At 38.1% G+C, this 16,818-nt stretch overlaps 2 protein-coding genes across 3 annotated transcripts in view; both read left to right on the forward strand.

Moving 5' to 3' along the window:
- LOC123865240 overlaps positions 1 to 16,818 on the forward strand; it is a 63,508-nt gene that overhangs the window by 21,265 nt on the left and 25,425 nt on the right. For both annotated transcript variants that reach the window (XM_045906179.1, XM_045906180.1), the window contains exons 2-4: positions 9,520 to 10,399; positions 11,978 to 12,164; positions 14,252 to 14,351. In XM_045906179.1, coding sequence (XP_045762135.1) covers positions 9,568 to 10,399; positions 11,978 to 12,164; positions 14,252 to 14,351 — 1,119 coding nt within the window. In that variant the 5' untranslated portion in view covers positions 9,520 to 9,567. The remainder of the gene's footprint in view (positions 1 to 9,519; positions 10,400 to 11,977; positions 12,165 to 14,251; positions 14,352 to 16,818) is intronic.
- Positions 1,469 to 9,554, forward strand: LOC123865792. Its single transcript, XM_045907026.1, has 2 exons — positions 1,469 to 3,686; positions 9,520 to 9,554. Exons 1-2 carry the CDS (start codon positions 1,469 to 1,471, stop codon positions 9,552 to 9,554), a joined length of 2,253 nt encoding a protein of 750 aa, XP_045762982.1.

Consider the following 16,818-nt stretch of genomic DNA (forward strand, 5'->3'; position numbering starts at 1 on the left):
ATCTTGTTTCGCTATCTCGCTTTCGCTCGCGGCAGTGTATCTTATCTAACTACTCTCGCTCCCTCACTTTGTCAGTCTTTGAGCGAAGCGAAAAATCGTAGGTCTATGACTGTGACATACATTTTAAATTGGTACTGGTAAGTGATACTGAAAATAAAACAGAGGATGCGCGCTCGGGTGCGCTGCAAGTCGGCAATGCCTTTAATATGCCAAACTAAATGAAGCTTAATTTGAGATGTTATCAAGATAGATGCCGCTACTCAGCCCTACTCCACTGTGCCGGTGTGCGTAGCGCCTAAAATTGTATTTCAAGTAAATTACTGTATAAAACATTTATGCTGAATAGTTTCATTAATTTTTCCGATAGGATTTATGTGGGCATCGCATCTACTATCTGCAGCCTCATTGATGAGTTGGAACTAAAGTTTATTGGCATAGTCTAAATCTTTAACCAACATCTGCAGTTTACAATCAGCAGTTCCTGACTTGAGGTTTAGGTGCACATATCCCTGTAGCACCAGGATTGAGAATGTGGAACCTAAAGTTAACATAATGTTGTGCAAAGTTATTTGAAAGAATTATTCAACAGATTTTACATTTAAGTACGTACTTATTTAGGTGAATATTATTAAAAAAAAATGGTATTAGGAAACATAATAAAATGTGGTTCACAATGACAGAAACTGCTAGCCGATGAAATTTCTATTCATCCTTTGGCGAGCAATTTTCATTCGAAACTTACGAAGATGTCTTTTCGAAGAATGCTTTTAATTTTGGATTTGTTTTTAGCTTTCTTAAACAATTTGCTCTGGAATTAGGTTAACGACTTTGTTTTATTTTGCTATTTACTCAATTTCGCAGCAGAAGTATCGCCTCAGTTCTTTGTTGGTGTATTTATTGCTGTGAAAAGCGTTATTCTAGGACTTATAGTGTAAACAACGAAACGTAATTGAACACTCATGACCGATTTCATTTGACATGGTAATTTAGATTAGTTCAAGGATTTGAATTTGTCGACGTCCAGACGAATTTGACTGTGCTAAAATACGACGTAGGTACTCAAACAAAAGCTTTAAAGTCTTTTTCTCTTCACAGTTGATGAGTATGAACTCCACAAGCAATTGAAAGCCTCATGAGAAGTGTTTCATGATTGAGTGAACTTCTTTTCAACATTCGATGCACTCAGGTAGATACTATATCTATTCGCTTGATTGCAGATAGCTCAGAAATAACAAAAAATCTTCTAATCTTCTTCTAATTTGATTTGTTAATAACAATTGAACAACAAATTCCTGACAACCGATGTCAACTGAGATGACATTTTTTTCTAACAACAAATAAATTATTTCACAAAATATTATTAAACATCCAAATATGAAGCCAAAAAGAACTAAAAGTTGTATATATAAACAGTAAATATGAAGAACAATAATAAAATAATAACATGGACTCCATAGTAATTTGTTAAATGGAAACTCGACGACATCGACATGCCAGCGCACATACAGCACAAATAACATCTGGTGTTGACTCGTCGTCGGACGAGGATTATAGGACCCCGCCGTCATCTACGGGGTCCGCCGATGACACCAGGCCACCGAGACGAGCACCACGACGACGAGCAACACACCCGCCACCGGATGGCTTGGAGCAACAGGAGCTGCGTGCTCCTACGACTGCTTCCGCCGCCAGTGGTGTAGTGCGTCGCATGAGATGGACTCAACGAATGAATGAGAACGTCATGCGAGCGTACTATAGGGCGACAGATGGGGGAACTAATCTCACTGGGTATCGCTCAAGAATGGTGTCTTTGTTTCAGGCCCTTGAACCGACAGTGACCGTGTCCGCTCAGCGGCTATCGGATCAGGTGCGAGTTATTCAGCGCCGTCGTGTGCTGGATGAATCTACACTTGATCGGTTGCGCTTAAATTTACCACAAGTTATTACTACCGGTAACTCAACTCATAAATCTCCACAAATTCCGAGTGTTATAGAGATTTTAAACACCCAAGAGGAGTTACAAGGTGGTTTAGATTTGGCGGTAAGTAACCAGAATGATGAGCAAATGAGGAGGACTTTGGAGGATGCGATTTTAGAGTTTAGATCTGTGCCTAACAACCTTAGACCGAAACTACCTCGTTTGCCTGTCCATAGACGAAATATGGCGTTGATGGCAGTTCTAGACAAAATATTAGGTACATATTTAGAAAGTTCATATGACCTAAATGATACGCATTCGATCCTATACTGTGGAGCTGTTGCAGCATGTCGGATAGCTTCTATCAAATTTCCAGAGCTGCATAGAGCTGTAAAAAGACCAAATACAGCTCCAGCTTGGCAGGCTGGGATCGAAAGGCGTATCTCTTTGACTAGAACTCTCATTGCAAAGCTGATCTGTTTTAGGGCGGGCAATAGTCGCCCGAGGATAATGCGATTTGTACACCAAGCATTTGCTGGGACTAATATTAGTCCCTCTCAGTATTTGTCTTTGGTTACGGATCGTATTGACTTCTTGAAACAGAAAGTCTATGCATGGGCACAACGCATTAGGCGCTTTAGAAAACGCATTGATCGAGCTTCTCAGAATCGTATGTTCCAAAGTGACCAACGGAAGATGTACAGGAATTGGGAACGACCTAGAGGTTGTATGGTCGATGGAGAGCTTCCTACACCTGATTCTACGTCAGATTTCTGGCGTAGCATTTGGTCGGCTCCCATAGATCATTCCGAAGGTGAGTGGATGAATGTTGTGAGGGATCAGTGCGCTACGGTGGTAGAGATGAATCCTGTAACCATTAGTGCTGAGGATGTAGGATGTGCAATTCGTTCGGCATCGAACTGGAAATGCCCGGGGCCGGATGGACTGCACAACTTCTGGCTAAAATGGTTCCGTAGTGCACATCCTGTCTTAGCAACACAATTCCAGAACTCCATTGACTCTGGATCGTTACCGACACTCATGACAACTGGTGTCACGTTCTTGATACATAAGTCCGGAAGTACCGCAGACCCAAAAAACTATCGCCCTATAACCTGCTTACCGACCATCTATAAGCTACTTACATCTATTCTAACCACAAAAATAACTATGCATATTAATGCAAATAATATTTTGGCCCAGGTTCAGAATGGATGTAAGGCTAGGGCACGCGGTACAAAGGAACTACTCCTCATTGACACTGCTATTTGCCAACAGGTTCGGCGAAATAGAAAAAATCTAGTGGCTGCTTGGATTGACTACAAGAAGGCCTATGATTCAGTGCCTCACACGTGGCTCATGGAGATCATGAGGTTGTATAAGGTCGATGCAACTCTATGTTCTTTCCTTGACTCATGTATGAGTCAGTGGATGACAGTCCTTCGTCAACCAGGTGGTGATGAGTTTTTTGAATCAGCTGAACCGATAAGGATTAAGCGGGGAATTTTCCAGGGGGACAGTTTGAGTCCTTTATGGTTTTGCTTGGCACTGAATCCTCTCAGTACACTACTGAAGGACTCAGGGTTAGGCTATCGTCTTCGCAAGGGGGGTGAGGTCATATCTCACTTACTTTATATGGATGATCTCAAACTGTATGCATCTAAACGAACAGACCTTGTGAAATTGCTAAAGATTACTCAGAACTTTAGCAATAACATAGGGATGGAATTTGGTGTTGACAAGTGTGCGATTATCAATATAGAGCGAGGTAGGGTTGTGAACTCTGAGAATTTAGTTCTTTCAGAAACTTTGATTCTTAGATCTCTCTGTGAAGGTGAAACATATAAATATCTTGGAATGTCAGAAGCACTTGGTATAGAAGTGAGGACTATGAAACAGGCAGTGGAGGAGCGTTTCTTTGGCCGCCTAAAAAAAGTTCTTAATAGTCTTTTATCTGGTGGCAACAAAGTACGTGCCTTTAATGGCTGGGTTATGCCTTTACTTATATACACTTTTGGCATTCTAAAATGGACTCAAACCGAACTGGATGCCTTGGATCGAAGGATCCGAAAATTGTTGACTACATATCGTATGCATCATCCACGTTCATCTGTTATGAGATTGTATATCCCACGCAAGTGTGGAGGGCGTGGTTTTTTAAATGCCAAGAACCTTCATAATCGTGAGGTATGCAATCTCAGAGATTATTTTCTCAAAGTAAATGTGGGAATACATAGGGATGTAGTTGCAGTTGATAAAGGTCTTACTCCGCTTTCCTTAGGCAAAAATAACTGGCGTAAGCCCATAGTGCTTAGCACTTCGGATCGCATAGCTGTATGGAGGAGTAAGGAGTTGCATGGAAGATTCTACAAGGCCTTAACTAGGCCGGATGTAGATTCCATAGCCTCTGTATCCTGGCTACAGTTTGGGGACCTCTTTGGGGAAACCGAAGGTTTTATCTGTGCAATTATGGACGAAGTTATTAAGACTAATAATTACCGGAAACATATAATGAAAGATGGAACGCTTGACATTTGTCGTGCGTGCCATCTTCCTGGGGAATCCCTCAGACATATTGTTTCCGGTTGTTCTTATCTTGCTAACGGCGAATACTTGCACAGACATAATCAAGTAGCCAAGATAATCCATCAACAACTTGCTCTTCAGTATGGCCTTGTAGATACTGAGGTGCCGTACTATAGGTACGACCCAATGTCAGTTCTTGAAAATAGCAGTGCCCTGCTTTACTGGGATCGGTCGGTTATCACTGACAGGTATATTGTAGCCAATAGACCTGATATAGTGCTAGTTGACCGATCAGCGCGTCGAGCAATGATTGTTGATGTCACTATTCCACATGATGATAATCTAGTGAAAGCAGAAAAGGAAAAAGTATCGAAATACTTGGACCTGGCCCACGAGATTACTGCCATGTGGAGTGTTGACTCAGCGATTATTGTACCGATAGTTGTATCAGTCCACGGTCTTATTGCGAACAGTTTCGACCAACATCTTAAGAAACTGTCGCTTAACTGTTGGATCAAGGGTAAGATACAGAAGGCAGTGGTTCTTGAGACGGCACGCATTGTGAGGAGGTTCCTCACTCTGGAGCCCTGACCACTGGCGGCTTGGGTCCAACCCACCCTGTTGCCAGTGGGGTACATTTTATCATATTTTTATTCAATGTTTTTTTTTTTCCGTTACTTTAGTTTTTTGTTGTTTATGTTATTTTATTTCTCTTTTGTTTCTGTTATTTATTGATTTTGTTGTTGATGTTATTTTATTTTGTGTTCTTTCTGTGTTTCTGTTATTTTTTCTGTTGTTTTTGTTATTTTATTGTTTAAAAATAGGATAAAATGTAAAAAATAAATAAATGAGAGTACGATAAAAAAAATTGAACAAAGCTTATAGCAATTACTTTCAACTGCTTATGACACTGACATGAAAGTAAATGACACAGGTTGGTATCTCTACCTACCTACTGAAAAGCTACAGTACCTACAGAAAATAGTCAAGATTATCTACTTTTGTTATTGTTACAAAAGTGCTTAAAGAGTTTACTCCAGCAAAAGCACTTCGAATTATTCAACAAAATAAAATAATTCGTATTGTGACGTTATTAGAAAACTTCGGTGCCTTTTCTTTTAAATAAAATGGGTCAAAGAAACTTTTATATTTTATCCCTGTTAAGAAAAGAACTTGAGAATTGTTTTTTATCCTCAACTTTTAATCTTTATCGTCTTGGATTATCAAGACCTGTATCAATTAATTTTGACGTAAGCACATAATAATAGTTCTTACTATATATAAAATATATAGTAAGAACAAAATATAAAGTTACTTCTTGCACCATCCAGCGCAATCCAGCAATTTCTTACAGATAACTATCTGTAAGAAATTGCTGAAGCAGTAAGGCCGCCTTTGCATCCTTCTTTATAGGTAGGTAGGTACTCGTAGTTTCTTTTTTGAGACTCAAAAAGTACAAAGTAAGATCAGTAAATTTTCATCAGTATATATAGTTCATCAGTATAATATGTTAACGAAAGACTTCTGTACGTTTAAATAAATACAAATAAATAAATACAGTTTAAATAAATAAAATAAAAAGTCGGAAAAAATCAGCTAGTTTCAAAAATTCAAAAAACAAATGGGTGTAGAGGTACATATTATTTACAAAAAGTTCGTGCAATACGTAATACTGTAGAATAAGTAGTTACAAAGGCCGAGCCCAAAATCAATACTTTTATCTGCTGATATCATTATTATTAAAGTAATAATATGAGACATGATAAAATGAACGAGTGCGGTTGACCAATCACTCAATAATTTTCCACAGTTGTAATATGTCTGTTAGTACCTACCTACCTAGAATATATTTTTGAAGAAAAACTATCCTTACTGGGCGGATAGACATAGGCCGTTAAGAAACACACACACTCACGCGCAAAATTGAGTTGCAGATTGACCTGTCTAGTGACCACATAGAAGTCGTTGACTATGTAAGTATCTAGACTATGTAAGTATAAAGATCCGTTTCCAATTTCCAATGCTTTATACTTATCTGATTTGGAGTAAATAACGTAAAAGCAACGTAAATTATTAATACTTTATTTATCCCTTAATCTTTTATACCTATATATAATAAATCATGATTTAAGAAGAAATGAGTCAACCGCAAATAAAGTTTTAAATTAGTTAGACATTTCTTGACAAACTTTGCTCTAGTGAATAAAACACATTGAATAATTAATCTTTGACTTTTAACGACTAACGTTATACTTATTTATCAGTTTTACGAAAAATCTGTAGGTATATTGGGTGCAATTTCGGTAATTTACTGAAACACGCAAGGAGGTAATTCAGGATTTTGGCAAAGTGGACCTTTTGTGGTAATTTTCGTAATGGGTAGGAAAGTGTTTGAAATTATTATGACTGTAATAAACTAACTCTTTTTCTACTTATTTTTATGGCCGTTAGCTTGTGGAACTTAATGTTTATTCATCGGTCAGAATATACATAAAATGATTAAGCAGGTTCAATTTGAACATACATGTTATTAAAATTAATCAATGTTTGTGTTCTGACATAGCTTACTATCAACGTACAATAAATAGGTGGCGCGGAAGTTGATTGCAACGCAGGCCGAGCATAACCTAGCATTGTTTGTATGATAATCCTAAAATGAATAAAAAATGAATATATTATATTAATATAAAGTTTTAGAGGTAAACATAGGATAAGTTTAAAATACATTTCATTTTTATTATTTCAGAAATATCAATGAGGTGATTTATCAATCAACGTCTTCGACCATAATTCAGTTTTCGTCACAGATTTGTTTGTTTAAGCATCAATCATTTTTATGCAAAGAAAATCCATAGGTACTTATAGTAGGTACAAGGTAATTTTACGGTTTCAAAATGGCAAAAAGCTAGTAGCTTCGAAAACAGGTTGGCAATCGCTGGTCCAGTAGTTCTATTAGTAGAAGTCAGTGATTGATCGTTTTATACTTTAAACATTTTTTTTTTTTTGCTAAACCGAGAAATCTTGTTCTGTCACTTGTTCGGCATTCTGTCGATAGCGCCAGTAGGTAAAAGTACGGAAAATATTTAGTATTTGCTGAGCAATCAACTGTGAAGTCTGCAAAGGGGAATGTTTTTGAATTGGCAAGAGGCAACATGCAAACAAATACAATCTTTCTAGCAGACAAAGTATGTACTATCTACTAACTGGGAAATTATAAGGGCGTCTGTGTGGTCTGGCAGAGGGTTACCACGACACTAAGCCCTAATTCACACGAGCGTTAAAAAAGCGTTGCGTTAAAACCCGGCGTTGCGCTGAAACTACAAAGTGCGCGTTAAAAAGCGTTGACGTGTGAATAGATAGGTACTTGGGAATGCATTTGTTCTATTTGAACGCTTTTTTAACGGACGTTGAAAAAGCTCTCGTGCGAATGAGGCCTAAGTGTCTGGCAATGCATGATGTGATTTCTGATACTATTTCGAAGAAAAGATAAAAAATTTAGACTTTTTACTTTAACGTAAGCTTTTTATAGCTTTATTACCTGCTATCTGCCATCATAATAATCCAATCTTCATAGTCGCTGATCGTTCCTCCATTTGTTGGGGGCAATACGCAGAGACACTTTCAGCTTTTATAAAATAACAAAGGTCTGGCTCACGTTGGCTCTCTCTATATTATAGAATGCTCGCGTGTACAACAATTTCACAGTCAAGTAAGTAAGTTGTTACGTGGCTAGCGAGCGTATTGCTAACAAAACATTAAATATTGACAGAACAATTGACTCGCCGGCTGCACTAGCCATTTAATTAACTACTTTACTCTAGTTATAGTTACTCGCACATATATACAGAGATGTACAGAGTTGCAGATAGAAATAATAAAGTCCTTAAAGAAGAATACATGACAAAATGATGACATTATTTTATCAAAATTCCCGCAATAATAACTATAACCGAATTCCAAATGGATGGACTATGTAACTACATGATCTACATCTTGCTATAGCTTGCATCCCGGAGACATATGCTACTATTTAGAAAATCAAAGAATTCGGGATTAAAAAATCTTTGCTGTCATTCCAGTCTTCTAGATGAGGACGGTGGCATGCGCGATCCAGTTTAATAAGATTTCTTCGAAAACATTCTAAAATAACATTAAATAAACCGTGTCCCGTAGTGAGGCCTGCAAGAAACATAAACACACACAATACACAAAATCATACCGTGATCGGATAAAAAAGGTAATAGCTTGAATTAGTTCAGTAAGATAGAAAAGTAAAATTAAAAAAAAAATATCTTTTAATTGGTAGGTAAAGATTTAAATAAATGAATCTTTTGATAAAAAACTTTCAATGACGAAGAACCAAGGTTTTGCGGGCGCAGTGTTTACTTTCAAACATTTATTTTTGTTTGGACTAGTAAAGCAAAGGCTTTCTTTATAAGAGAGCAAAAAGGAAGAGTTAGGAAGCCAAAGATTCGGAATTTCGTACCGTATCATCCTAATCGAATAAATAAACTTTGACTAAGTAGGTATGTTTATTAATCTAACTTTGATTTTAAATTAGGTATGTGAAATTCTTTCCGTAATACTTACCTCGCGGATAGGTTCTTAAAAAATCAAATTCAAAAGAATTTCAGTGATCTGCTTTTAAACGTTGCAACATAAAGGGACGTTGAAGGGAAACAGGGTGTTTATTTATAAATGATGGTGACATTCCTGGTGGCTGTCTGACTTCAAGTGGTGTAATTAAATGTGAAATGACAACTTTAGCTGATTTTGAAAGAGATACAGCATCTGGATTTTATTCATTTGAGATTGGGGAAAGTAGAGCGTATATTATATTCTTATCGTATAGATACGTACAAACATTTATACCAAAGAAACATGTTCCATTTCAAATTCACAATTATCGAATCTGTATCATAACATTAAAAAATTGATTCTCAGCAAAATGCCAAAGACATTTTCATTGAAGGATATCGTGAAAACCTGAGACGTATAAAATGATTCAAGATGTACTCGTAAAGTGCTTTTGATGTATAAGTACTTACCTGCTTAAACAACTTTTTTCTTTACAGGTAAAGAGGAAATGAATCTTCGGCCGTGGCGATAAAGGTGAAAGTCTAATGATGGCATTGAACAGCCCTAGCGGGTATCCTCCACTCTCCCCAAAACCACTCACACCGAAGAGTCCGCGTCACTTCATATTCCCTCAAAAGAGTCCTTCCATCACATCCAGTACATCTTCCTCGGGTTATTATACTCCACAATCCGGATGCAGTTACGATAAGCATGGTCCGCCAAAGAGTCCAATCGCTCACGGTCACCGCAGCCCAGCAAGTCCGCGGCACTTTCATTTCCCTCAAGTTGCAGAATCGCCCTGCGAACGCACCAGTCCCAGCCACATCGATCGATCGCACCACGGCCTTCACTACACCACATCTCTCAAACATAGTCGCCGCGAAAACTCCAGATCACCGAAGCCTCCTCCAGTGCATATCCATACAAACCCCGGCTACGTATCTCCTAATAGAATGAGGAAACTGTACGGTTCGACTTCCACAGTGGGTTCACCACGGCTGGTGACGTCTCCCAGCATTATATCGAGTCACACGGATGATTCTACGGATGCGATGCCTGCCACGCCGTCCGCTATCGTCAACGACGCGGACGACGAAGCGACCGAAACCTCTTCAAGGGTTTGCCGAAAATCCACATCAGACTTGACCGATTTAACGGAAGACACGCCTCAGACGCGATCGACGAGCATCAGTAGACCATGTTCCCCGATGCGAAGAGGTTCGATGAAGGGAGGGTTGGCATATTTGGCGAGTAGACGGGGCTCGCGAGAGTCAACGGTGTCCAATTGTGATTCAGTAGAAGACATTGGACCGCTCAATTTCCAAAATACGATGCGTGGTCGACAGAGAAGAACCTCAAATTTCTTGGAATTACCAGGTAAGTAACTGTAAGTAATCACAAAATGTGATTACAAATTTTTTTAGCTTCTTATTAGCGTACGGGGATGGGGTCGTGCTGGTATAGGGTAGATTAAAAGGTAGATCTTTACAACTTCACAATTTCTTCTATTCGCAAAGTTTCTCTATTGATTGAAAAAAAAAAATGACGCAAATCGGTTCAGAAATCTCGGAGATTTCGGTGTACATAAGTAGAAAAACACAACTCTTCTTTTTTTTAAAAATTCAGCTAATCCAAGTTCAACCGTTTTGAAGATTAGCCTGTTCAGACAGGCTGACAGACAGACAAAAAGACAGATAATTTTTTTTATTGTAAAACGTGCGATTCAGTTATGGTACCAGTTCAAATAACCATAAGAGCCTTAATATGAGGTCTATAGTTATTTCGAAATTACAGACAGACACTTTAATTTTGTTTAGCAGTAAGTATACATAACGAGAACATACCACGATTAATTTGGTGGTTTTTATTTGCCGATATTTCGACTCAGTTGCATGAGTCGTGGTCATGACGAGACTGCAGTACTGCAAAAGATAAGACTGCAGTGTTCGAGCTGTCATGGACAGTACCGATTTATCCGCTTTCAGATTGTTCTTTTCGCTGGAACTTCACGAGCTTTTCAGCAAAATACACTCAAAGTCACTATTAATTTTGGATGTCGTACGACAGCATTGTCCTGGTTTGCATAATTCTACCTCTAGATTCCACGTATTTCGCGCTTTCATGGTTATTAATTAAATACAATCTCACGTGGAATGCACTAATTTGTGCATATAATTTGATCAAACTGACGCAACTAATTGGCTTCAACCATAGCGAAATTTCGTATGTCTATGGCTTCAACATACTGAACTGAATTAGCATAGTAATTATTATAATTAATCCTTCCCCAAACATAACAAACAGGACAAAAATTAAAACGAAAGATAAAAAATATCACTACAGTTGTAGTTTATAATACTAAAATATAACTCAGGACCCCAATTCATGCAAATATAACAAGTGTAAATTAAAAATTTTCAACACCCCCGAAAAATCATTTTCAAATAAATAATTATGTATATCTAGGCAACTTCCATCTTGACAGCTTGACATTTGTCAATTGACACTTGAATATTATGAACCTAAGGGTTATCTAACCTTCTTTTCTACAAGAAAACTAGAAAATAGCTGAAACTTTTAAATGGCTGAACCAATTTTTTTGGATTATAGCTAAGAACACTCTCGATCAAGCCACCTTTCAAACAAAAAAAAGTAAATTAAAATCGGTTCATTCGTTTAGGCGCTACGATGCCACAGACAGATACACAGATACACAGATACACAGATACACAGACACACAGATACACAGACACACAGATACACAAATACACACGTCAAACTTATAACACCCCTCTTTTTGGGTCGGGGGTTAAAAATGACCAGGAGTTTTAAAGCAATTGGCAATGAGTTGCCTTTAATTAAATATCCATACAAGTTCTTACCCCAAATGCTTAAAACACCGTCTTTTTTTCGTCGTAGGTAAAAAGTATCAATGTTTAATCATTTTGGTTGCAGTCGTAGAACACTCAAGACCAAGAGTTTGCTCGTTACCAGAGAAACCCTACAACCCTCGATTATCAGATGACCTATACAGGCTAAGAACATTTTCCATCACCACCAAAGGCGGAGTGGTGAATTGCGGTGACTCCATCTGCAACCGCCGTAGCAGATCTAATACTTCTGTGAACTCTACTAACAGCAGGTACCTATGAATATAAAGGCTAAATATAAAGGTCAGAGTGTGCTTATTATTAGAGAAACTCTACAATCTTCGGCCTTTATCTGACATTATACAGCTAAAAATAATCTCCATCACCACCAAAGGCAAAGTGGTGAAATGCGGCGGATTATGCGACCCCCGTAGTAGATCTAATACTTCTGTGAATTCTACTAACAGCAAGTATATAAGTGTTAAGTGATATAGAGGTATACAATATTTATTAATGCAGGATTTTCAACGGTCAATTTTCGCTGAACGACTAGGCCGCACGCTGCTTGGCGAACGCCAACCGTGAAAATAGCCTTTCGAGGTGAAAGCTAAAACTTGTGACTAGGATCAATTGATAATAACTGAATCTAATTCAAAAACATGTCGTAATTTAAAATAATTAAAAACACGATGGTCCTAAATTAAAAAGTAAAATTTGAGAATGGCAAAATGAGACGCGTTTGCCTAGAAGATTAATCTAGCTATCTATTGACTCTTGTTTTAAAAAATATCCGGATTGTAAATGGTAGGAAGGAAATACAGATTGCGGAAGAGTATTCGAAACCCTAGCTATGCGTATGATGAAGAATAACGCAATACAGTTCGTGCGTGTAGATGGAATATCGACAACATAAGGGTGGAAACTTTCCCGACGTCTGTGGTACGGTGGTTTCATTTAAAGTTTTCACTAGGCAACTTCGTCCTCGTGGATTTAGATTTTTCAAAATCCTGTAGGAACCTTTGATTTTCCGGGATAAAAAGTAGCCTATGTGTTAATCCAGGGTAGGTATAATCTATCTCCATTCCGAATTAAAGCCAAATCTGTTCAGTAGTTTTTACGTGAAAGAGTAACAAACATACACAAAAACTTTCAGCTTTATAATATCAGTGTGATTAAATTTTACCGGTTTTATTATTTGACAAGTTTTCTTCCAGCGAGCAAACAACGTTCTTGGCAACAGACGGTAGCCTAGTCTGTTCTAGGCCCGCCTCTTAATCTGATTACAGCTGGTTGTGACTGATTACGGAGTTGCGTGACCGAACCGACCTACTTACGACACTCTCTTTACAAATGTGCTGCGGTTCTCATACAGACTATACAAATGTAAGCATAGATTGAAGTAAATGATTATTTTATCAGTGTTTCACTAAAGTTTAATTATGAGCATTTCAATCATATTATTTAGGTACAATATATTTTTACTGATGCTGATTCATTGGGTGGTAATCGAAGATGCTCTGTACGAACCAACGAAGGAGTAAGGTTTGGTAGTTCCACACCAAGACGGCAACGGACGGGCGATATCGAAGCAAGTCGTAGAAGCCATTGGATAAAGATGGTGTAACATCGCGACGTGTAGAAGTCCCTAGACGTATGCCCAGCAGTGAAGGTTTATCGGTTGAGGATAAAGGTGACAACGATCTCATTTAGCTGGACCAGTATATAGGACAGGAAAGTTAAAATTTTTGACCGTGTACGTAATAAATCGTTTAATAAAAAGAAAAGCCTTAAGCTAGTCACTGACTATCTCATCGATGTCCAGTTCAAGCCTTTTGAACTAGAAAGTTTTTTGCACAGAGGTTTTTTAATGTAGATATAAGGAATACAACTGCATTTTTTGAAATTCCCATAGTGGCGAGCTCCGGGTGGGCAAAAACTAAGCATAGTATGTTTTACTTATCTAAGTGTGGTTTTACAGTGACGCTTTCGCCAGCACGGTTGGTAAGCGTCGCGGGCCACGAGCTTTGTGTCTCTTGGATCGTTACATAGTCGCGCGGATAGTCCGCGCTGACGGCAATTCGGCCACCGCGCTTACCACCCGCGCGGAAGGTAAGCGTCACTGTAACACCAGCCTAAGATTCATGTGTTTGATCGTTAAGCTGTTAACTGTGGAATCAACTCCACTAGATTACAATATGGGGTTATTCAAGGGGTGGACCAATAAATTCCTGAAAGGCCGACAAGCATAGGCGGTACCGTTGGTACTGCCAATGTTCATGGGCGGCGGTGATCACTTAACACCAAGTGCACCGTTTGCTCGCTATTTTGTTATTAAAAAAACTTAAGCGTTTGTCCCCAGAGCATCAGACAGATCGCCTTTCGACGGTTCGTGCTGCTCCGGCTATCGGCCAGTTGACTCCGCCAGCCTCGACACTCCTGACGACGATGAACTTGATCCGGTAAGATATGCCTTATTTCCATTTTCTCAGCACTTTCCGTTCTTACGTACCAAAATGATAAAAAAGAAACCCTTACGGTGCAACCTTGTCTGCTCGTTTGACACATCTGCTTATTTCATCAATAACTAATAACACTATCGACTTAACAGCGCCCTCTCCGTCACTCGCTTTATACAATCGTAGTTCCAATTTCATTTGAATATTAAGCAACCAAAGTCCATAAAATTTTGCAGACATATTCTAGAAACTAATATCTATGTCTGTGGTGTTTTAGATTTTTCTAAAAATATGTAGTTTTAAAATTACAGGGGCTCACAGATTTGTATGTAAATTTTTAAGACCGCGTAACTTTGAAATTGAATATTTTAACACAAATCTGGAAAACAAAAGAAAACTCCAAAATTTCATGGACTTTGGTTGCTTAATATTCTAATGAAATTGGAACTACGTTTGTATGAAGCGAGTGACGGAGAGACCCCTCTTAAAAATTGGAATTTTATTTATTGTTACAATTGCAAAAAGGGTCAACATGATAATGATCAATGGTATCATAGGTATGAAAGGGCTGTATTTGCATAATTTACATAGATTTTTACTTATTTTTAAGGCCCCTAGTTTTTGATTTATGATAAAAGATCAATCCATTTTCAACCTATGTTTTTAGAAACCTCTAGCTCATATCGATTGCAAAATTTGTATCGAATAGACAAACAAACAAACAGACTGACAAGAAAGCGAGTTAATAAAATCGTGTTAAAAATCGTACGAAAACAATCTATGTACCTATATGGCAATTTAATACACAGAAGCCACCCGTGAGAAGCCTTGATATAAGTGGTGGTAGAAGAAAAACAAACTACACAAAAAATCATTGTACCTATCAACAATACCTCAAAAAATACACGAGTTTTAGCTTGTTGCGTACACACACACACACACTTCATCAAGTTTTCAGAAATTCAAACCAAAACAAAACTCAACTTCTAACATCATTACAAGTTACTTGTTTTCATAGCCACAACACGCGCAGTTTGCGCAGTTGTCGGAAAATATACGTTGTCATAAAAAGTTACGAGAATTCACAGTCGTTAATTTACTTTCCCGTTATGGATACTCGCTTATATGGGACATAAAACATTCGTTTTAGATTGATAATTTACCTATCCCTATTAAAAACCGGCCAAGTGCGAGGCGGACTCGCACACAAAGGGATTCGTACCATCGTCGTAAAAGAATATTTAATTTTTTTTGAATTTTCATGGCGGCCATTTTGTAATTTTTATTAACTATTTGTTGTTACAGCAGCAATAAAAATACATATTCTGTGCTCAATTCTCTACCTGTTACGGTTCACGAGATACAGCTAGCCAGATGGATGGACGGACGGATGGACGGACAGCTTAGTAATAGGGTCCGCTGGCACCTGTCAGATACGGAACCCTAAAAAGGATTACGAAATGGGCTCAAAGCTATTAACCGTTATTAATATTTTGTAAACATTGAGTTACCAAAACCTACCTACTGGGTACCTATTTGTTTAACATACAACAAGTGTAAATTAAAAATTTTCAACACCCCCGACAAATCATTTTCAAATAAATAATTATGTATATCTAGGCAACGTCCATCTTGACAGCTTGACATTTGTCAATTGACACTTGAATATTATGAACCTAAGGGTTATATAACCTTCTTTTCTACAAGAAAACTAGAAAATAGCTGATAACTTTTAAACGGCTGAACCAATTTTTTTGGATTATAGCTAAGAACACTCTCGATCAAGCCACCTTTCAAATAAAAAAAAGTAAATTAAAATCGGTTCATTCGTTTAGGCGCTACGATGCCACAGACAGATACACAGATACACAGACACACAGATACACAGATACACACGTCAAACTTATAACACCCCTCTTTTTGGGTCGGGGGTTAAAAATGCCTCTCGCATTTTATAACATTATTTGAGGTTGCGCTGTTATCTGAAAAATAAACCCACATTCACATAAAATGTTACGAGGAACTTGTATTTTAACATGTATGTTGTATTAAATATGAAAAGATATATTTGTCGTCGAGTCAATATTAAAAATAGGTTTTAATGTCATAGACTCCGTGAAAAGTAACGTGAAGAACGCAGCCATATTTGTTTAGCTGTCACTGTCAGAGTTGAATTTTGGTCGGCACGCGTTGCTGTGTTCAGAATTCACTCTCGCATTTTATTATCAGAATATTAGCGTAGCGATTGGCGATGCATTCTTGTTCTGGCTTCGGTTCGAGTAGGTTCTCAGTAGATACGGTGTGTGAGTGTCGTACTGTAGGTTTTAGAGTAGTGGTTACCTAAAGTGGTGCTGTTGGTTGGAGGAGTTGTTATTGTGGTGGTTAGGTTAGATGGTTGGTTTGGGGCCGGTGTAGGGGTGGAGGAGCCGGTCTAGGTAGTTTAGGTTAGGTTTACCTAGTTACGCTGGAA

The sequence above is a fragment of the Maniola jurtina genome, chromosome 5 (genome assembly GCF_905333055.1).
Source record: "Maniola jurtina chromosome 5, ilManJurt1.1, whole genome shotgun sequence".
NCBI lineage: Eukaryota > Metazoa > Arthropoda > Insecta > Lepidoptera > Nymphalidae > Maniola > Maniola jurtina.

What these genes read in the sequence shown, in the direction of transcription:
- LOC123865792 (XM_045907026.1), top strand. Translation starts at nt 1,469, where the DNA reads ATGGAAACTCGACGACATCGACATGCCAGCGCACATACAGCACAAATA. An exon ending in GATTATCAATATAGAGCGAG is followed by an intron (nt 3,687 to 9,519) that starts GTAGGGTTGTGA and finishes TTTTCTTTACAG; the next exon opens with GTAAAGAGGAAATGAATCTT.